The following is a 23,081-nucleotide window of genomic DNA, read 5'->3' on the forward strand; positions in this document are numbered from 1 at the left end:
CCCCCCCCCAAAAAAAAAATAAAATAAAATAAATAAATATTTTCAAGTAACTTCACTTTTTATTATTTTTAGTGTTTATGCATTTATTAATTCCTGTCTTGAAAATCCATTTTTTTCCTTAAGGTTATTATTTGAAGGCATAGCTTTCTGAGCTCATTCCATGTGTTCAGTCATTCTAATTTGATTGCTTTTGAAATTTCATGTTATAGTCTCTTTATAACCTGTTTGTTCCCATACCAAATCTCATGAATAATTTTAAAGATTCCCTTCTCTTTATATGTATTTATATTTATCTGATTGATATCTTATCTACATATATGATGCATCCTTTACATACTTCCACACTTAAATGTTCCTCTTTCTTCCTTGCAAATTTTTTTAGAGAAATGCCTCCTTGCTCATCAGGCCTCACCCTCTCTTCCACTTCCTTGATAACTGTCCTCTAGTATTCCGGCTCATTTAGCGAGTCCTTCACAAATTAGAGTTCTTTCCACAAATAATTCTTTTGGAAATGTGTTTCAGTGTTTCCACAGCACCTATATGACTAAGAAATGTTTTAAAGCTTTCATTACCATCATTTTGTAATTTTGCATCTTGTTAGATGTAGTAGCATACAAAAATGTTTGTGTGTGTGTGTGTGTGTGTGTGCACATGAATGTTCACATACCATGTCAATAATGTCATTGACATGGCAGAAGAGAATATCAAGCACCCTTCTTTATTGCAAGCCACTCTAATACCTTGAAAGGTTCGCTCATGCACTTACAGTTATAGGATTTTCTTTTTAGCTTGACCAGAGGCAAGCAAGTCCCACCAATATATACAAGATCAAGGATATTGTGAAAATTCAATGAAATACTACGATGGGAAATATTCAGCAAATTTTAACTGGTTCCAGTATGTAGCCTAGCTTCTTTTGTCGTCACTACAGAAATAAACACACACACACACACACACACACACATTCACACATATTCACACACTCACACACTCACATACACATACACACGACAGATTGTTAGACAGGGCTCCCTGAGTCTCAACTCAAGATGCTGGGTACATGTTCCACAGGTTTTAGCAAAGCAGTGACTAGACACTTCTAGTCTTCAACCCCTCCTCCACTCTCCAAATTTCATATACAAATGATTACTGTCGAATGCAATGTTTGGAAAGCTATTTTTTTCCAACATTTTCCATCTGTTTACTAAATGTGACCTCCTGTGTTCTGCTTCTTGCTTTACTGACTGACCATGAAATACATCTTGTCAGTTCTCTCTCCCATTTTGCCTAGGCAGCTGTCATGTACCTGGAACAAGGCTGGCCTTTGCTTTGGTTGCTTTTCCCTCCTGTGGGCTCCTCTTCCCCTCTACTGGCTGCCAAGGAGAAGCACATTTATTGGCCAGGCTCCCAGACAGATGCCTGCCCTACTCCCCTCCCACTTTCTCTCCAGCCAGAAGTCACCTGCCAAGGGCTGGTATTTGCTGCCTCCCCTGTCCACCTCCTCACACTGCTTCTGTTCAGCTCCATGTTTGCACCCTCTTCTGAAGTTCTCTGTTTCTGTTTGCCAGCCTGGCATACCAGCAGTCTCCCTCTAGCTCCTGCAGTTCTCTGGGCTCTGGGTTCCCTTCAGACCCCCACACCTCTCTAATTTGCCCCCAGCATGTTGCCCATGTCAGCTGTTCACATTCATAATCCCCACTACCACCCTTGAGGTGGTGAGTGCTCCCTCTTTCCTCAGCTTCTATCCATGCTCTACAGCTGCCTTCTCTCCAGTGACTCAACCTCTTTTCTCAGATGTATTAAAGACCACATCTTTGGAAGCACCACATTTTGATGAGTGTTTACCACTCATTTGATGAGGGTAGTTTGAGTCTGGCTTTGATTGGTCTCCTACCAAAAACCTGTGCCTATTCCTTGAGCCTATAAGGTTTCTGTAGTGATCCTTCAAGTCAGGAGGCCACAGAATTAAGAGACCCTAACAAAGTTTTTGATGGCAGAAATTGCCATCTCCATCTTACAAACTTGGTGAGTCTGGGTAACTGACCCAGACTACCAAGCAGCACACAGGAACCTGGGTGTACTTCTGATTTTCAGCACTAGGGATCTTTTTGAACATCTTTAACTAAGATGCTGAATAGCCTTCAAGACCAGGCCTGGGCTGCTCCTCAGCTTCCACCGGCGGGGGGTCGACAGCCCAAGCCCCACCCAAGTTCTGGTTGGGGAGGGGCGCACTTGTTTTTAGATGCCTGGGCAAGGAGCAAGAGAGAATCGATTTTCCTAGTGCTAGGTATCAGACATCTAGATGAGGGACAGGTAATGGGGGAAAAAAAGAGTTCATCACGAACTGGGGCCTTTCACAAGGACCCGGTACCCAATCCAGTGCGCCAGTATCTAAAAGGCATCCTTGAGTCTTCTCCTTTAAGAAGCGCGCCTGCGTGTGTTTCGGGTGAGTGTGCCCCTGTGCGTGTGTGTGTGTGTGTGTGTGTGTGTGTGTGTGTATGTGTGTAGGACCGAGCGCGTGCGCGCGCGTGTGTGGTTTGAGTGTGTGCGCGCGCGGGGCCCCCAAGATCCCCGCAGACCCCGGGAAGGAGGAGTTATGTAGATTACCGATGAACATTCTGGAGGGGAGCAGAGAGGAGGGAAGGAGCTGTGGAGGCAGTGAGCTGGGAGCGGCTGAGGCCCTTCCCGCAGAAACTGGGGGCACCGGCGGCGTAGGAGGTGGAGAAGGCGGAGGACGCACGGGCTGGAGGCGGCGGCTGCGACTCGGCGGCGCTGGGAATCGGAACCGCGGGTGAACTTGGGCGCCACGTTCCGGGCGACGGCCGGGTGAGGATGGTGAACACTTGCCGCCGCTGACCCTGCCTTTCCTCTTGTTTCTCCCCGGCTGCCGAGCCTGGCGCCCATCCCCACCCCTGGACGGGTGGGTGAACCTGCAAGCTTCTACCCACCCCAGGACTGGATTTTTTTTTTTTTTTTTAAAGGAAACAGGGAGTGGGCATTCGGAAAGAGGGCGAAAACGCAGGGGAGAGCTCGTCCATCCGTTGAGGCACAGTTCACTATGATCTTACTCGCATTCAGCTCTGGAAGAAGGTTGGATTTCGTGCATCGTTCGGGTGTGTTTTTCTTGCAAACCTTGCTTTGGATTTTATGTGTTACAGTCTGCGGAACGGAGCAGTATTTCAATGTGGAGGTAAGAGTGCTTCCTTCCTCTCCTCTTGCTCGGCTGGCTGCTCCCTTTCCTTCACTTCTTGGATCCTTGTAGATCAGAGCACATTGTTTCCCTTTCCAGTCAGCAACCAAAACCCTTGTTGAGTTTGCCAGTGTTCTAAGTGATGGATGCCTGGAGACCAACAATCCGTTATCCCCAGCTGCACAAAGCACCATGCTGCACGCTCAGAGACACATTGTAGCAGACTGGTGCTGCTTAGCCAGGAAAGAGGCAAAGCTCTATGTAGAGCAAATGCGTAGCTTTATAAGAAAGCTTGAGTTTATGCTGCATACATAGCTAGGGAAACCACACTGATGGTTGGCATCATGTGCCTGGGTATTGTTCCTGCAATATTTCTCCTTGTGGTCTGTGTCTAACAAAGGGAGGTAAAAATCAAAGAATCCAAGGAGAGTATGGGAATACTTGATATGCTTAATAACATCACTTTGTGATAAAACACCCAAGCAGACAGTGTCTTTCTATTAGACATAACTTAATACACTGTAACTAGATCTAACTGTACAGAGCACATGAAATCTATCTCCTTTAAGAGTATACTCTCTCTCCCCAAGAGACTGGAAATAAATGTGGCCCCCTTCTAATAGTTTGGAGGTGTGTTTTAAATTTGATTTCACACTGACATGACAAAACCTAGACATCTTTGGTTGCCATTTGTTTTCCTGTGGTGGCTTTGGGAACAGACAGCAATAGCAATGGGCGACTTAAGGAGAAGGACTTGTCAGACCTTCGCGAAAGTGCTCTTCCTGTCATCAACTGAGCTCTAAAGCTGGTCATGTGCAGCGAGTCGAGAAAAGCTGTGCACACCTGGGCTTTTTTGTTGCACAGTTCCTTACACTAACATTTCACTTAAGGTGAAGGGTGTGTGTGTGTGTGTGTGTGTGGGGTCTGGGTAACACAAACTTCCCGATAGTTAGTTATCACAGCTTTATATATCTCAAAAGAATTACGATTGAATCAGCGCGGATTGGTGTGGTTCTTTGCTGTTGTAATGAACTGGCTCTTGTTCCTATTGTGTTAGGAGCTCCTGTTTACACAATAGTTGGACCTGTTGCACACGGTTTGAATATGCTTCATGGAACCAATTTATAAGCAAAGTGTTCATAATAAGAGCCAGGTGTGGAGGTAGAGTCTTCTATGGACTGTCCTTTGGACTCCATATAATGGGGCAGAAGCAATGTATTTGAAAAAGTACGAGCCAACATCACAGGAATTAAGAAAGTTTGCAGATGTTAAGTAGGGATATGTTTTAAAGAAACCACAATTTGAAAACCAAAATAGGTTAACCATTTGAAGCACACAATGAATTTTTTTTTTTTTTTAAACATAAAAGCAGAAATGGAAAGCAGCTGAAGGTCCAGACTTTTCTTGATGACAAAGTTGAACTTTTGGAATTAGCTGTCATTATGGATTTTGTACTAACATATAAATGAGGAGATAATTTAATTGCAATAAAGGAATGAAAGGAATGAAGGAATGAACCTGGCAAGCTGTTGTTAGTAATGCTATATACAGAACAGGCTGTTGCTTGGTGGTAGAGGAGACTGTGATGTGGGGCGAGGCAGAGTCGTTAGAGTAAGTCCTGGTTAGCAACTTGCTTCCTGTGAGAACCTGAGGCTGAGTGGATAGCTACCTGCTAGGGAGAACTCTTAACTTACCATTGCAGGATTAAATGACATCAATGTTTTGATGATTATTAGGTTTGTTTTGTGAGGCTAAATATAGGTGAGATTGTATTACTTTATATTGGGATGTCTCAGTCAGTTCAACCGGATATTGTTACCAGAAAGAGGTTGAGATACTTTTATAAAAATGATTTCATGTTGAGTTTCAAATATCTCTTTCCATCTCTCAAGGTTTATGTGAAGAATAGTTCGCAGAGCCACTTTTCCAATTTTAGGGCATTTAAGTTATTCCTACCCTGCTTATTGAACAATGCAAAGATTTAGCTGACAGATGAAAGAGTCATGTGCCCTCTGAGACCTTAGTAAGCTTACTTAACACAAAGGGACTTTTCTAATGATTTATAGGAGATTGTGTTTCACAGTTTGTATTATTTCCAAATAGCTTTGAAAGCTCCTTAGCACTTCTTTGGTTGGATGTCTAGGCTTCTTCACACACACACACACACACACACACACACAGATTCACACACATGTGATATTATATCAAATAGCTGATACTAAAGTCAAAATATCATACAGTATAGAAGATAATAGAACATTTTCTTATTTGTGTTTGTGCCTGCTGAATATTTACTAGATAATCTCCTTGTAATAGGAAATGCTAACGGAAAGAATATTTCATTACTTTTCCAGAAGAGGCACTTGTATTATACTTTTTAGTCTTGGCTGCAAAATAGACACAAAAAGCATGCTTTATTCCATTGATTCTCAAAAGCAAGCAAAAAAACCCAACCAAAACAAAACAAAACAAAAAAATTCCACCAGTACTATCAATCATGCTTTAGCCTCCTAGTATCCTGTTTTTTTTTTTTGTTTTTTTTTTTTCCCTAATATACACACCAAGTTATTAAGTTGGACCAGAGAGCTTTGGAGAGATTCCATTCATGCTGACAACTAAGATTACAATGTTTTATTCATTGAAGAACTTAATTTGTGATCACTTCCATACATTTTATTTGGATAATTTAAGGTTAAAAGATGCCTGTATTTTTTTTCTCCCTATAGAAGGGATTGAGCAGAGGTATTCATGTCAATTCATTCCTGTCTGATTTTAAGAAAATAAAGATTTAGAATGTCCTATTTTTAGAATGGGTGGTAGAAAAAATAATATTTTTATGGAAGCCAGTGATAAAGGTATTTTTGTGTGGTTTTGAAAAAGCAAAGAGTATCAAATAATAATAATAATAAAAAAAAAACCCAGATACTCTTAAAGATAGTACTATGGATAGATTGCCTGGGTTTCTCAACAGTCATCAGTGCACATTCATCACTGAGGTCTCTCTGTATCCTGGAAATGGTGACAGTGTAAATCAGCACATTACAGAGAAGCAGCATGACTAATATTAACTGAAAGTCAAAAACTGCTGTCATTGGATAACCATCTAAGGCTCAGGTATTCATTGGTCAGAAAGCTGAGCTTGTCATTGGTCAGAAGCAGCTAAATTATTAACAAGAAATTGTGATTGAGATCCTATACTCTTGGAATCATTTTAAGCTCGATGTTGTTACTAGGAATTGGAGATTTCATGATTCTTGAGCTTATTTTTTGGGTACATACACTCTTTGTTATGAAACTTGAACTACAATTTAGTTTATTATAGTTTATGATGACAATAACTTATTAACTTAGATAGCATTTCATATATATTAGCAGTTATAGATCGAATTTTGAACAGTAATACCTGCTTGTTAGGAGGACAGACATTGAAAGCCAGATCTATGGTGAAAATAAAGCATATAAAACTGAACTATACATAGAGCCAAGTAGACAATGATGATTACGGTTTGGGGTGGAAATCTTGAGGAGACAACGTTCAATTTTCTTAAATCAAAGAAGATTTCATGTGCATATTAATCATTTATTAAAAGTGTTATGAACTGTGACTTTAATTTTTTTTTAATTTTCTTGTATTTGTTTATATAACTGGCTGGGTTCTGTTCATCATTTTCTGGTTTGTTTCACCTGTCTAAAAGGCCAAAGTTTCATTTGAATAGATCTGTACTGCATTTGAAATTGCCAGTAATTGATTATGAGATATTTTAAGAGATAAAAATACCTATATTTTATAGATTTAAAAGTGCTGTATGTTGAGACACTTCTATTTTCTATTTGTTGCTTTCTACTTCACTTAATGTTCCAGATTCATTATTTAATTAGTTCACAAAAATATGTCCAGATCTACCCTCTACCTACAACATACCATAAGTCTGTGTCATAGGAGCTGATGACTGATCTGCAGCAGGGGCCCTGTACCTAATTTTTAAGTGTGTGTACCTGCTACAGGACTGTGGGCAGAATGAACACGCCATGAGCTGGTCATTTGGAATGTTTCAGAGGGACAGAATCTACAGCCAGGAGACCAGGAGTTAACAGTTCTGGGCTCTCCAGCTTCTCCCTGTGTCTTTGGCTCTGCTTTTCTCTCTGGAAGTGGCCTGGACAGGCTTTGCCTAAATCTAGAGTTCTTTCAGAAGTGTTTATAAAGGTACACAGACAGGGGGGGCAAATTTTTCCTGACAGCCTCTTGAAATTTCCACTGACGTTTCAAGTCCATCTCTGTCTGTTCATCTGGATTTTTTTTTTTTCAGACTCTTCTAGAAAATAAATATCAACAGCTATTTTCTTACTTTTAAAGTAAATTTAAGAGGGCTGTACATGAAGTTTCTACTTCTTATTTAGGATATGTAGTTACTAAATAGAAATCTTAATGAACTTGTTCAGTTTAATATTTGTTTTTTTTTTAGTTGAATTGTTATTACATGTCGATTTATTTCATTTTGAGACCCTCTGCAGCTATTCACAATGTATCTTTTCTGAAGAGTTATGAATGACTAATTAGAAGTTTTTCAGAACTGTACTGATAAAGAACACCAACCCTGACACTAGAGTTTCTGACTTCTATAAAATCCCATTGCTTCTGTTGGAGCACTTACAGTCTCTGGAAGGCACAGTTTGCATACTTGAAAGATGATACTATTTGCTTTGTAGCTTATTTTGATGTTTGAATGAATACCGTATAGCCAGTATATATATGAATATATATTATAGGAATAACTTCTTCACATGATTAAACAATATATATCCACATATATATGTACATGTATATATGTATATATATGTATATTTATATTTAGAAATCACTATTGTTAGTTGTAAATCAATGTTGGTATAGAGGATACGGACATGATAACAAAAAAATTACATAATAGTCGATCACAGTCAGCCAGTCTGAAAGATGTCATTTAAATATCGTTTCTATTTTTGTATTATAATGTCCTGAAATCAATCATGATAACATCAGTACATTTTCTTCCTGTGTTTTTTTTTCTTAGACAGTTTAGCTTAAGAACGTGATTTTCACATTTTGTCAAGTCATCTGTTACTATCCTAGAATGTCAAGTACTGCTTACACCTTCCATTACAAGGCAGTTTTGGCTCAAATCTGTTCATACTTAAAATAATACCATCAAAAATAGTACTTTATAATTCAAAGAGCATGTGCATTTGTATTCAGTTAGGGACCAAGTGCTTTAGAGACCAATCATAATCAAAGTCTCTACATCAAGTTTCAAGACAGGACAGGATAAAAAAAACATTTTCCATGAACACAGAGAGATAACACCGTTGTCTTCATGTAGCCTTTGAGATGACAATGTGATCCCCAGTGGAATGAAGTGGATCATGGAGTAGACATCTAGGACAATGACATCAAGTCTGGTCCTTTCAGTAACTGCTTTGAACATGGTCAAGCCATTTTTCATTGACATTTTCTAAAGAAGCAGTATTAAAATAAACTGCCAATAATACCGTGATGGTTTGTATTGATTGCTAACTTGACAAGATCCAGATCTCCTTGGAGACAAACCTGGGATATGTCTGTAAAATATTTTTCTAGATTGACTCATCAGGGTGGGAGATTGACCCTAAGTATGGACTAAGTAAGACAGGCATGGAAACCGAGCACCTGTTCTCATAAGCTCTGTCTTTTCTTCCACAAGGAACTTACCTTCAAACTGTGAACCCAAATAAATCCTTCCCTTAAGTTGTTCAGGCATTTTAGTACAACAACCAGAGGAAACAAAACAAAACACTGTTCTTCAAATGGACACAAAAGGCCAATTTCAAATTTACAGTAGTTAGTCTCTGTTTCATTATATGTTGTATATATAAACATATATATGATGTATATATAGCCATGAAATATCACAGGTGGTATATGAATACATACCACACAATTTGAGAACAATTTAGGTTATAAAGATAAATATTTCAAGTTTTCTCTAGATTGAATGCCTTTGAACTAAGCAAGGTTATGAATTACATGTAATCACATTACCATCTCTAGCAGCAAAGTAAGCTTCATTCTTAAGTATCATTTCAATCTTGTTACTAATAAAAAATACTAGGATAAAATTAATATTTTTACCAAGGGAGCAAACTTTAAAAATAAATATTAAAAACAAGAATATGTTATCTATAAAAGTATATCTGTCACAAGTGGTAAATTTTTAAGAAAAAAAGGAAATTGGAATATGTTGTGTGAGTTTCTTAAGGGTGTATCTCAAAATGGATACCGATCGATTGATCGATCGATCCATCCATCCATCCATCCACCCATCCATCCACCCACCCATCCATCCATCCAGCCATCCATCCATCCAGCCAGCCATCCATCCATCCATCCAGCCAGCTAGCCAGCCAGCCACCCATCCAAACATCCATCTACCCATCCACTCATCTATCTATCTATCTATCTATCTATCTATCTATCTATCTATCTATCTATCTATCTAAATATTTATCCATTCTATTATGCATGTAGCATGTATGTACCTACCTAGCTAGTGGTAATCTCTCATATTTGCCTCTCATGTTTGTTGTCTTACTATCTCTTATCTATGTATTATGTGTGCTCATTTTGCCTATTGTGGAAAATAATTTTGATACATTATCTGACTGATAATTTACCTTTCTCACCCCATATTTAATTTTGACCCTGAGGAATATTTATTTCATGAAACATGCAGCTAATATAACCAATGAAAAATCCCATGCAAAATAATAAGTGTTAAGTAATTATGTAAAGGGCCCCCCAATGGAGGAGCTAGAGAAAGTACCCAAGGAGTGGTAGGGGGCTGCAACCCTGTAGGTGCAACAACAATTTGAACTAACCAGTACACCCTGAGGTCGAGTCTCTAGCTGCATATGTAGCAGAAGATGGCCTAATCAGCCATCATTGGGAAGAGAGGCCCCTTGGTCTTGTAAATTTTATATGACCCAGCACAGNGGAAGGCCAGGGCCAAGTAGTGGGAGTGGGTGGGTAGGGGAGCAGGGGTGGGGGTGGGGTATAGGGAACTTTTGGGATAGCATTTGAAATGTAAATAAAGAAAATAATAATAAATAAAAAAATGGAAAAAAATAGTAATTCCAAAGAAACAAAAGTTCTCTTGCATTACTTTTCCTTAGGAATGCTATTTGTAAAATTTTGGTGTGATTTTTGAAGCTATCTTTGATTGATGCTTCCTGTTATGTAATACTGAGTCCATGATGTTTCAACACCTACACCACTGTTACACTGCTTTTTAATGTTTGGATTTGTAAGCAGCTTGGTGAGCCATAAAATAGGTTGATTAAATGTGACCTCTGAGAGCAGTATATGAAAAGAGGCTAGAGGGCACAATTGAGCTGCCTACTAAATACTACCGTGGTTTAGAAGAACTTGGTTTGAAAATCAAAGAAACTAGGTAGAATCGGATGTCACCCAAAGACTCATAGACAATCAAAGATTTTTAAATAAGTCAGCAAGCACATAGCTCGTGATTTAAGATGTCACCTGGCTTGAATGCCCGTCACTTGGAAGCAAGAATTGCATATTTCCTCAATTCAGATGCAGATTAATGTTTCTTAGGGGGTGGAGGAATGATGTTCTGAGCCTGATAGCATGCTAAAGAAGGTGATCATGTAGCATTGCTTCATATATTCTTCTTCATAGTTGTGGCAAAGGTTATAATCTATTTTCTGTGACTGCACTTGCTTTTGGTATGACCAAAATGACTCATGTACTTAGAAACAAGGTGGATAAGTTTAGTGTGATAATACCTGCTATCCTGTGTGTTGCAGACATCAAATTTTAAATGTATAGAAAAGTTATTTAATCCTTTGGTATCTACTTGTATTATTTCCCTAATATTTATTATATTTATATGACTATTTTCCAATGAAGACAGGTTTTGAAATACAGTTTATGTGTATGGTTTTTATGATGAGTAAGAAGTTATTCACCAAATTATCAAATTAATTTATTTAAACAGGAGCTTCAGTAGTCTGTCCACTTGAAAAATTTATAACTTATAAGAATGATTATTATATGGGAGAAGTATGGAAATAAGAAGACATTCACTAATACATTAGAGAGTACCAACATTTAATTAAGGTATAACCTACTCACTAATGCAATTCTGGTTTTAGAAATGTGTTTTAGTCTAGTCACTTAAGTGAGATATGGATAAGTAAAATAAGCTTTGTTTTTAGGAGAGATAATTATTGGAATGATGTAAGTTATTTAAAGGAATGAAAATTTCAATTATTTGCTTTTGCTATAGACAAGAGAAGGCAGAGAAATATCCTTCTATGGGAAGCTGGATACTGTCATTAATGGCATTTCATGGCTCCAAATTGTGTGCACTTGATGTGGCATGAGGCACGTGCCTCAGCACATGTCTAAAATAATCAAACTCAATGGATATCACCAGAAGAATTTTTCTAGGGGAACTTTTCAGAGCAGAATCACTGTCATGTGATAATCATTTGTAACGGTTGATATTTGTGTTTGTTTTAGGTATCTATCTTTTGTGCATTCATTCTTTCTTTAAACATTTGCTTGCTTGTTTCCTCTCATGGATCTTGAGGCACCCAGTATTTTCAGAATATTCCTGAATCTGCTTTACAAGTTGGAAAATATTAGGAGATGCCAAGTATCTACTCCTCCCTTCTTCCATTATGAGTTAAATGAAAGAAATGCAAGTAGGTGGCAGAAAATAGTGAATGCCCAGTCGCTTGCATGCCCTTGAGAACAAACTTAGTCTTGAACCTGACCAGTTACAGGTATCCATTTGTATAGATGGAACATTTTTCGTATAGCAGCAACTTTTCTTATATCACTGACTGCTTTGCACCTGTATGGGATTAAGGACAATTGTTTACTCCATGGGTAATTCAGAATTATGGGGCAACATTTGCTTCCAACAGGTGTGTCATTTTCTTTCTTTTTTAAATATTAATTTATATTTTACACTCAATATTCTATTCCCTGTTCCCCTCCAACCACCCTCTGACTGCTCCACATCACACACCTCCTCTCCACACCCCCTGTATACCCCAATCCCCCCACCCCACATTTCCTCTAAATTCTTTGGGGCCTCCATTCTCTTGAGGGTTAGGTGCATCATCTCTGAATAAACACAGAACCGGAAATCCTCTACTGTATGTGTGTTGGGGGCTCATATCAACTGGTGTATGCTATCTGTTTGGTAGTCCAGTGTTTGTGAGATCTTAGGGGTCCAGATTAACTGAGACTGCTGGTCCTCCTACAAGATCACCCTTCTCCTCAGCTTCTTTCTGCCTTCCCTAATTCAAAAACAGTGGGCAACTGCTTCTGTCTATTGGCTGGGTGCTAATATCTACATCTGACTCTTTCAGCTGTTTGTAGGGTCTTTCAGGGGGCAATCATGATATGTCCCTTTTTGTGAGCACTCCATAGTCTCAGTAATATTGTCTGGCCTTGGGACCTCCCTTTGAGCTGGATTCCACTTTGGGCTTGTCACTGAACCTTCTTTTCCTCAGGATCCTCTCCATTTCCATCCCTGTAATTCTTTTAGACAGGAACAATTGTAGGTCAAAGATGTGACTGTGGGATGGTAACCCCATCCCTCACTTGATGCCCTGTCTTCCTGCTGGAGGTGGGTTCTATAAGTTCCCTCTCCCTACGGTCAGGCATTTAATCTAAGGTCCCTCCCTTTGATTCCCGAGTGTCTCTTACCTCCCAAGTCTCTGGTACATTCTGGAGGATTCCCCCAACCTCCTATTTCCTTAGGTTGCCTGTTTACATTCTTTCTGCTGGCCTACAGGGCCTCAGTCCTTTTCCCTCAGCCAATACCAGATAAGATTACCCCCTCTTCCCTGCTCCTCCTTCCTACTCCCCCCCCCAGTCCTCCCCCTCAGTCCATTTTCCCTCCCAGGTCCCTCCCTCCCTCCCCACTTGTGGTTACTTTCTTCTCTCTCCCAAGTGGGACTGAGGTGTCCTCATTTGGGCCCTTCAGCATTGTTAACCTTTATGAGTTCTGTGGACTGTATCTTGGGTATATTTTTTTTTCTTGGCTAATATCCACTCATTAGCCATTTTCATTGATTGTAAATAGCACTCTTTAATGATAGAGCAGAAACCATGTAAACAGTCACTCCTCCTTGAGTCTGAGAGTAGGGGAGTTTTACTTCCTATAGTCTCTCTCATGACTAGAAGTGCAGAAATAGGCATCTTTTGCCATTATGTACTTACTGGAGAAAAATTTGGGAAATTAGGTCAATGGACCAACTTCAGACTTCAATCGTTTCAATTTAACCATAAAAACAATGTTAAATAACAATAAAATGCTTAAACCTTAATATCCTGCATCAGCAGGTTTCATTATCACTATAGTGTTGTGAGGTAGCACAATTTTTTTTTTCCTTTACAATGAGGAGGAGTGATGATCTTGTCAGAAACACATTCCAATGAAGTGTTTGGGGGAGAAACCTAAAATTAAAGTAGGAAGGTTATGTCTGGAACACACGCTCCTAAGTCAGTTTAAGTGATAAGTGATTTCCAGGTTCTCAGGAAGGGACTTTGGGTCTACTTCCATTTATGACATCTTTTATACTCCAATTTAAAAATAAATATTTAATATGCATAATGAATTCAAGGGACCTGAATTCATTATGAGAGTTTTACCTGGAGTAAGACTGAATAGAGGGCCTAGATTTGAGTGCTTGATTCAACAGTGATTATCCGAAGATCAATAAAGTTTTAGTGTTAAATGTCTGTTACGATTTTTAAGCATTAGAAGTTTATATTCTACCTAAGACCTAATCTCACTTTACATATTATGTTACATGAATTGTAATCTTTTTCTCAACAATTTGTAACAATGTAGTTTACTACTGAATATGTAATGTTCAGAGGTCATAAACATTTCAGTATATTTTATGATGAAATTTACTGACCATTGTAGAAACATAAAAGAAAACTTTCATCAGAGGGGGACATTATGATGCCCTGCAGGAAAGCATGTTTGTGTGAAAGACTGTGTGTGTTTGGGTGTGTCTGTAGCCTGTTGTGTTACATGGTTTTTGGTAATTTCTGTGTTGATATTTTTATCAGTTGTATAGAAAGTACAAGATAACAAATATGTAATTTCAAAATGTTTATTTTTAATATAAAGGAAATTTCTTAATAGAGAACATACATACACACACAGAATGACAGAGAGAAAGAGAGAGAGGCAGACAGAGAGACAGAGAGACAGAGAGACAGAGAGAGAAGATGCCTCAAGAAATAATTGAGGAAATCTTTACATCTTATCATAAGGCCTCATATCCAGTCCCTGCTATATTTGTACAGATTACAAGTTGGTGACTGATGCATATGTATTAAATAATATCTTTGAGTCTTATGATTGTTGCTGTGTGTAGCTTTCATGACTCATATTTTATTCATTCATCTTTTAAAAGAGATTTGTGTCTAAACCAGCTTAGTAGGGTAAACTCTAGATAGTTTTGTGAAATTATCGGTGCTAAGAACTTATCCCACAATGTTTTTGCTTTCTCTTGAAGCAGTGCATCCCAGTGTGTGTGAAAGTTTTAGATATCGTGCCCCTTACACACTGTAAACTTGAGTGGGTAGAGTTACTGACTCATTCTCTAGTTACTCAGATGTAAAACAGGGAAGATAAAGATCAAGTTTGTTGTAAGATTAAAGACTTAGGGACAGATATTGAACAATGATGAAATAGCATCTTCAGAATAAGAGTTGCTTGTATACATTAAAGCATTTTTTTAAATATTGCCCCTCCATCCTAAAATAACTCTCAAAGTGTACAAAACAAATAAAAACGTGATTCCTAGTAACTAAATATTTAGTAGAGTATGAGCTATCTCTAGGAGTTGGGACCAAATGAAGTTAGCTGTATCTACAATGGTTTTCAAAAATGTGACTAAGAGGGAAAAGCTACGTTTGGCCAACCCAGACTCTCAAGATATACAAAGAGCGAAGTTTGGGGAGACTGAGGTGCCTAGAGTTCAAAGATCAATGTCTTAGCATTTCCTTTGCTTCGAAGAGGCACCATGACCAAGGCAACTCCTATAAAGACAAACAACTAATTGGGGGTTGGCTAAGAGGTTCTGAGGTTCAGTCCACTATCATCATTGCAGGAAGCATGTCAGCATCCAGAGAGTCATGGTTGAGGGGAGTTGGGAGTTCTACATCATGTTCCAAAGGTAACCAGAAAACTGACATCTTCGGGCAGCTAAAAGAAAGATCTCTTCTGCAATGGGGAGGGCCTGAGAATAGGAAGGGAACTTCAAAGCCTACCCTCACAGTGACACACTTTCTCCAACAAGGCCAAACTTCCTAATAATTCCTATTCCTTATGGGACAAGCATACAGAAACCACCACAGCCAATATCTTGAGAGAAAATAATACAAAAAAAGGAGAACATGAAAGATCCGTAGAGGTTTTTTCTCCTTGCAGTTTCTGTACCTTCTTGTGAAGTCACTACCCAGAGATAGGGGAAGCAACCAAATAGATTAGAGGATGTAATAACTGGGATATAGCAAGCAATGGTGATAATGCCTGCTCACCTACTGTAGTCAGACTGGAAAATCTCATTTTCAAGGAGTATTTGTAGAGTACTCAAAATTATCCTGCCATGGTACATGGGAAATAAGTATGCCCAAATGCAAGAAACTGTGTTTCTGCTCAACAGTTCACAAAGTCTGAAGATTTGGAACATTTCTAAGTGACTTGTCAGTGAAGGTCCATAGTAGTGATTGGAATAAATAAATACGTCATACCCCAAATGGTAAAACTTAGTGTGTTTGTTGTCAAATAACAACTTACTAAGCATCGAGATGATAAGTGAGGCAGTGATAGATCAGACAGAGAAATGTTGTCCATATAATCAGGAAGAACTTAGGTTAGGTCTTTAGCATTCACTTAGAAAAGGAGGGTGTGTGATCACTGAGGGGGGAGGAGGATGGGGGAGCACCCTCATAGAATCTTGGGGAACAGGAGAGGGGATGGGGGTTTAACTGGGAAGAGGGATAACATTTGAAATATAAATAAATAAAATAACCAAGAAAAGAAAACAAAAAATAAAGGAGGTCATAGGAACATAAACCTGAATGCCAGAGATGGAGACAGCAACATCCTTGGGGTTTATTGGCTAGTGTGTCTCTCTCAGGAATCAAACTCTTGTTAGAGAATATCTTTTAAAAATAAAGTGGAGAGTGAATATGGAAGGCATGTGATGTTGTGCTCTGGCCTCCATCCACACGATAACACACATGAATGTTCCTCTACAGCATATATTTCATGCCTGTGGAAAGAAGCACAAAAGAACAGTTCTGAATAGAACACTCAGCATATGTGAGTGGAACCCAAACATGACAGAGATATTCAACTTAGAAAATAAGAATATTAAGAAATTATAACTGTATTATTTACACTCAAAAGTTGACAACTGTAATCAACCTGATGTTGGATTAAATTTCTCTACGAGTAGGTGATAATTCCATATACTGTGTCCCATAAATTGACATGTGAAAGAATAAATTGAAATGTCAAAATGCTTCACTGTTGAATACACTGTTGTCCAACACTTGTGTTTAGTTGAGTCGTTCACTCCTACTGCTAAAACATTACAGGAATGCCAATGCCTCTTTTGATTTCTAATCTCCAGTATAGATCTCTCTGCTCAGTTACACTTCTGTTCTCATCTGTCACCCTCATGAACCAGAGATGTATCTCTTCTCTCTACATGTTCTCTCCCTTGTGTTTCATCACTGCTACTGCCTAACCACACCAGTGTAAACCTCAAGCCTAGATACCAATCTTCCTGCTTCCTGACACTCAGGCACAACCGCAGCCCATTTGCCTCATGCCCTGTATTTAAACCGTTCTCCAGTCTTTTTACTTCTTTTGACCACTCTGGTTTTTGGACTTTGTAGCTCTAGTCTTCACATGCTCTGTTATTTGTATTCCATGGCTCTTCTGCAAGGCTTCTCACCGCCAAAGCCTACCCCTATCTTTAGCCTCATAGATAAACATTCAAAGTCTGCATCCTGTGACATATCACAGCGATGGTCTCTGCACGTCTAAAAGGAAATGAAAAACCAAATAACTCTAAAAGTGTGTTTCATATCTGTGCTATATTAGTAGAAAGATCTGATAAACCTTAAAATACTTATTTACAAATCCACGAAGGATGGTATTGATATATTTGTCTTACAAAAAATACTTTATGAAAAGTAAACAGTACTAAACTTTAAGAAAAGGAGCATTGGTTTACATTTTCTCAAATACCTGCTGTAGCTAAAAGAAAAAAAGATATAGCTAAATTCTTCTTCACATTTTTACATTTACATAAGCGATATTACAAAATATTATACATAGCCTCTAGTGAGCTCAACAGGCACTTGCAAGTAGATGAGAGTAAAGGGACAGGTTTTGTAGCAACTTATGAAAACAGTTTAATCTAGGAGTCACTGAAGAGCCTTAAGACATTTTGGTTGATATATGATGTATATATCATATACAATATGTTTATATATATATATCTCCTGCTGAGACTGTTTAGTGTAGCTTGTATGTATATGATGCTGCCCACTTTGTACTAGATAACCAGTTAGACCAATCATCCTTGTGAATGGCTGGTTCTCCCCTCCCCCACTTTTTTTTTTTTTTTTTTTGGCAGTCATTGGTTGCCTGTTGTTCTTTATTGAGTGGTGTGATTCCCTAATGTTTCCACATCCACATTACTACACCTATTGATATTGTTATTTTTCAGGTACTGAGTAGGATTCATAAAGTTGAGTTATAGGTGTAGCTTCTCTATCATTTCTAAAACACAAAATCTCAGAGCAGATTCTAAACATCACTGTTGAAAATCCATTGATTGCTCTCTAAATGCTAAGATTTTTGGCCCATAGGTGTTTAATAGCTAAATTCCAATTCACTCTCCTTCTGTGTGCCTTTGAGCTTTGATATTCCTCTCACTTGAACCCTTTAGGCAAAATGCATATTTGTATGGAGAGAAATTTAAAGGGAATGAAAGAATTTTTCTCCCTTTTTGCTGAGAGCATATGAATAAATTTAGAATATTAGAGTCAACTAAGTGCCTTGCAAATAATCCCATGTCCAGGTGTTGTGTAATAGATCCAGTCTGTTCCTCACAGTAAGTGCAGCTAACTATGAGACAGTGCATTTGTTTGCCCACCATTGTGTTCAGTGAGCTGGAGATTGCTCTGCTAAGACTAAAGATCTTATTAGCTCTATACTCAAAGGACAAATGGGCTATTATTACCTAGATTCATAGGTATCAGCGGCTAATAATATTTTCTTACCATTTCTGTTTTGTCTCTTAACTCATTGTGTCCCCTGGGGGATAGTGTACAGTGACTATCTACTTATTTGCAACTGTCAATCAATGTTATGATGAATTAAGCCTTGCTTATTTTATACAAAATAATGCTAAACATATTGCTTATTGTCTTTAAATTAGACCAAGTCTAGGAGACTAAAAGGAGAGCATAACTCAGTGATGTTGATGGTGAAAGTTAATAAGAACAGCATCACAAAAAGCTGAAATTTAGTATTATATTACCCACTTCTGTAGCCAGCATTTTTTGTGTCTTTTTTCACCTTTATTTTATATTTCTTTTATTTCATATTTAGTTTTAATTAACTTTTCTTTGTAATGTTCTTAAAGTTTGAAGCTTTGAATTAGTTATTTTCATATTTCCATGGCAATTCTATTGTGGAAGGTTGAAATTTTTTGAGAAAAAAAAAAAGAACAAAAGCAATAGATTGATTGTCATCATCACCACTACCACCATCACTATCGTTTGGAGTTGGGACTTTTTCTTTTACATTTTCATTTAAGACTCTTGGTATTAGGCTAGAACAAGAACCCATTTGATTGAACTTAAGCAGTAAAGGATGTCTGTCATAAAATATTAATGTTGTTCAGACTGTTGACCAGGTAGAGCAAGCAAGCAAGGGACACATTTATTTTTTCTCATTTTTATTAGTTCTCTGAGAACTTCATACATGGTATTTTGTTCATATTCACTCCCAACTTCTCTGCAACCTATACTTCTTTACAGCTTTTACACCTCTTGCCTGTACAAAGCCCTTTCAAGCAACCCCAATTCAGCCTCTGTTCATTGGCAGCCTTCACTCTGTTGTTGCAGTGGGTCCCTTACTCACTGTCATGCTTTTCCTTTACACGGAAGAAAATGTCCTTCTTTTCCAGTGCATGCTTACTTCCAAGTTTACTGAGAAAAACCCAAGAGAAGCTCTAGGATTAGTCTAAATCAAGGCATTTATTCTCGCTGAACTTCAGAGAATGTGTGAGCTCCATAATGTTAAATCCTGGATCCAGGAGCGGCAGAAAAAGGTGGTTTTCCCAGAAACTGAATAGGCATTTTGTATAGGTCATCAACAGTAGATGCCTGAGATGGATTGATATATCCTTGCCATTTGTCTGAGCTCTTGTCATTCATCTGCCTTTCCATCCTTTCTGTATCTTCAGCTATCCTACTAATATATACTCATTTCCTTTCCTACTTTCATTCCAACTTCCCTTTTGTTTGTCATTTTCCTCATCACCTCTTGGTACATTTGGATGGAACAGTGCCTGTACATCAGAGCTGTGACTGTCTGGTGAATGTTATCACACATGTAGCCTGAAAGTCAGTGGAGAAAATGGCAATGAGGTAATCATTTATATACAGATTACAGGATAAAGACAGAATATAGACTAAGTAGAGCTCATAGCATGGAGACAACATATCCAGATGTTGAATGTTGGTCTTGTGCAGTAAGTTGGCCTTTGGCTATATATTGTTTCTCAAGTTGGAAACATGGAGAAGTAGATAACCGTTTTGTTCCATTTTCCCAACAAATCACTTCACTGACTGAGGCATATTTCTGGCTTCACATTTTTTAAAGTGAGGGAATTATAGATCTGCTTGTTTCTATGATTAGCCACATACTTCATTAAAATATCTGCAATATTAATAAAAGTGATAAAGAAACTTCCTCAAAATAAGAGTCCCCAAAGGAGGAATAAGAGAAAGGACTGAAGTAGCTGAAGGGGATTGCAACCTCATAGGAAGAACAACAATATCAACCAACTAGACTCCCCAGAGCTCCCAGGGGCTAAACCACCTACTACAGTGTACATGGAACAACCCTTGGTTCCAGCCGCATATGTAGCAGAGGATGGCCTTGTTGGGCATCAATGGGAAGGAGGCCCTTGGTCCTGTGAAGGCTCAATTTCCCAGTGTAGGGCAATAGCAGGGTGGTGAGGCAGAAGTGCATGGGTGGATGGGTGGGGCACCCTCATAGAGGAAGGGGTAGCAGGGAGAGGATAGGGGCTTTCCATGGGAGAAACCATGAAGGGGATAGCATTTGAAATGTAAATAAATAAAATATCCAACAAAAAAGTGAAATTCAAAGAAAAACAAAAACAAAACCGGAGTGAATGTTTCGAGTGAGAGTGAGAGTGAGAGTGAAGGGCAACCCAGGGTCAGTGGGAAGTTCTCATCTGGGAGACATGTGACCTGCTCACTCAGTGTGGCTTGGAAATGGATGACTGTTTGGAGCATGTCTTACATTCTCTCAAAGAAAATATAGTAAGTAAATGAAAACAAATACTTGATGCAAACTTGTACTAAAATGTAATCTAGCTCATTTATAAGAAAAGGCAGTTGTTGATAGCTGATTATAAGATCTTTGAAATCAAAGAGCTTTGATTTCTTGTTTAAATGGTTAAATATTTATAAACACTTTGAAAGTAAATTGTCATGCAATTGTCAAAAAATAATGAAGAGGGGGTAAAACAAGAAAAATTAGAACTTTAGACATCAGTGTCCATGTGACTTTTTTGAACATGCAACATAGAGTAATCAGTCAGTTAATTAGATGTCAGAAATGTTACTTATTTAGTTAGATGTCAGCAATCATTAGAGTAAGATAGGGAAGAGTAAAATTATTCTATTATTTGGGCTGGTGACTGCTTTGACAAAATACAGTGTGAAATAGCAAAGATTTATCTGTTTCGATATTCATGTGTATGTATTTTTACAAACCAATTTTGGTTGAACAAACGGATCAAGGGTGAAAGTATATTTATAAATATTTTCTGAGTTCAAGAAATGACAAATTCATTTTGGTTCAAAGGATTTTATTTGGGGTATATTCTTTTTTTTTGCTTTGCAGTAGCAGAGACAAGTTGTAGTGTTGCTATAGTTCACTCATCTCAGCCTTAGGCATTTTAAACAAAAGTGTCTTTCTTTCATCCTTGTTTAAATTTACATGCAATGCTACAACTAAACAGATTCCTAACTATATATACATCATGACATATCTGTTTATACATCTCACCGTTCATAAGGGAAAGAGTATAGCATGCATATTCATGTGTAATTCTAGGAGAGCTTTTGAAAATCAATCAATATCTTATGTGTGACTTAGTGTTTTTATCTTACTAAAAAATTTGTAACAAATAATTCACAGAGATATTGAAGTGAAAGAAATATTTGCCTGTTTCCAGGACAGAATAAAGAAGAGGATTACACCTTTACACCCAGGCACTCTTTGTTTTGAGTTGCTGTGTATAAGGCATTCATAGTACAGTCATTGATCAGAAAAAGGCAGAGAAGGGATTGAAAAGAAAGATACGGAGGGACTGAGAACAGCTTGGGGAAGGACTTCCCCCTCCATCTCACATTATCTTTGAAAGGATTACATTTTCTTTCAGAATTATTACATATAGAACTCTAAGGAGAGATTGCCCTTTTTCTTTGAGGTAGATTTTAAATCAAGGATGGGGGGGGCTAGTGAGATGGGAAGGGGTCAGAGCGCTTGTCATCAATTCTAATAATCTCAGCTTAATTCCCACATGGTGGAAGGAGGCAGTGGACTCCCACAAGTTGTCTTTTGACTCCATACAGGAATGATGACACATGTATCCATATGAATGCTCACACACAATAAATAAACGAGTGTCAACAAAGTTTGGATTAAGGATGATGCTTAAAAGAGGGGGTAAAACAAGAAATTTATTATAGAACATGTAATTTATTATATTTCAGTGAAATTGTATATAGGAGTTCTAATAAAGGTTTCTGTAATACCAGATGTAACATTAATCCTCATTCTTCCTGTTTACCCTCTTTAAGCCCATAGAAAATAATGAAGCTCATAATTTCTCCCCTTTGTGTTCAGTTATCATCAATTTGAATTTATTGCTATGATTTTAATCTATTTGATTTTAATATTTTCTAAATTTCTATTCTAATTTCATGGAGTTCTTCTTCAATTTTTTTAATTTTTCCTTTATTCTTCTACCTGATTTGTATCTTTTTATGAAAACCAAGGCTTAGAGGTATGAATATAGACTTTATGTTTAATAATTATTTGGTTAATTACATTATAATACAAAAGGTTTAAATTTTATATTTATCAAACAGAAAAGTAGAGTTCAATGCAATTCTCACTACAATCTCCTCAGGTGGAAAGAATATAACAATTTTTCTACAAATTTTTGTTTACGGTTTTGGTAGTTGAATATATATATATATATATATATATATATATATATATATATATACTAGACTCTCTTTTGTTTAGGTATAGCTTGCATGTGTTCACATTTCTTCCACTATTAAACGGTCCATGCCTCTTGGCATTATCCTCAACAGCAGATATCCATGTTTAGTTTAACAGAAAAGTACTGGAAGCTTAAGCAATATAAATATATATTTTAGATTATGTCTCTTAGCCAAGACATGTAGATATTAGAATTTTAGGTTTGATTGTTGTTAAGAATGTATGTATAAAATTGATATATA

At 37.8% G+C, this 23,081-nt stretch overlaps 1 protein-coding gene across 2 annotated transcripts in view; it reads left to right on the forward strand.

The window, feature by feature from the left end:
• Positions 1-2,514: 2,514 nt before the first annotated feature.
• Mmp16 (matrix metallopeptidase 16) overlaps positions 2,515-23,081 on the forward strand; it is a 236,855-nt gene continuing 216,288 nt past the window's right edge. The window contains exons 1-2 of one of the 2 annotated variants that reach the window (XM_029533283.1): positions 2,515-2,826; positions 2,989-3,190. In XM_029533283.1, the coding sequence (XP_029389143.1) occupies positions 3,059-3,190 (132 nt within the window). In that variant the 5' untranslated portion in view covers positions 2,515-2,826; positions 2,989-3,058. Of the gene's footprint in view, positions 3,191-23,081 lie in introns of both variants that reach the window. The other variant, XM_021222087.2, reaches the window with a different exon arrangement.

This window comes from Mus pahari, chromosome 22 (assembly GCF_900095145.1).
Source record: "Mus pahari chromosome 22, PAHARI_EIJ_v1.1, whole genome shotgun sequence".
Lineage (NCBI taxonomy): Eukaryota > Metazoa > Chordata > Mammalia > Rodentia > Muridae > Mus > Mus pahari.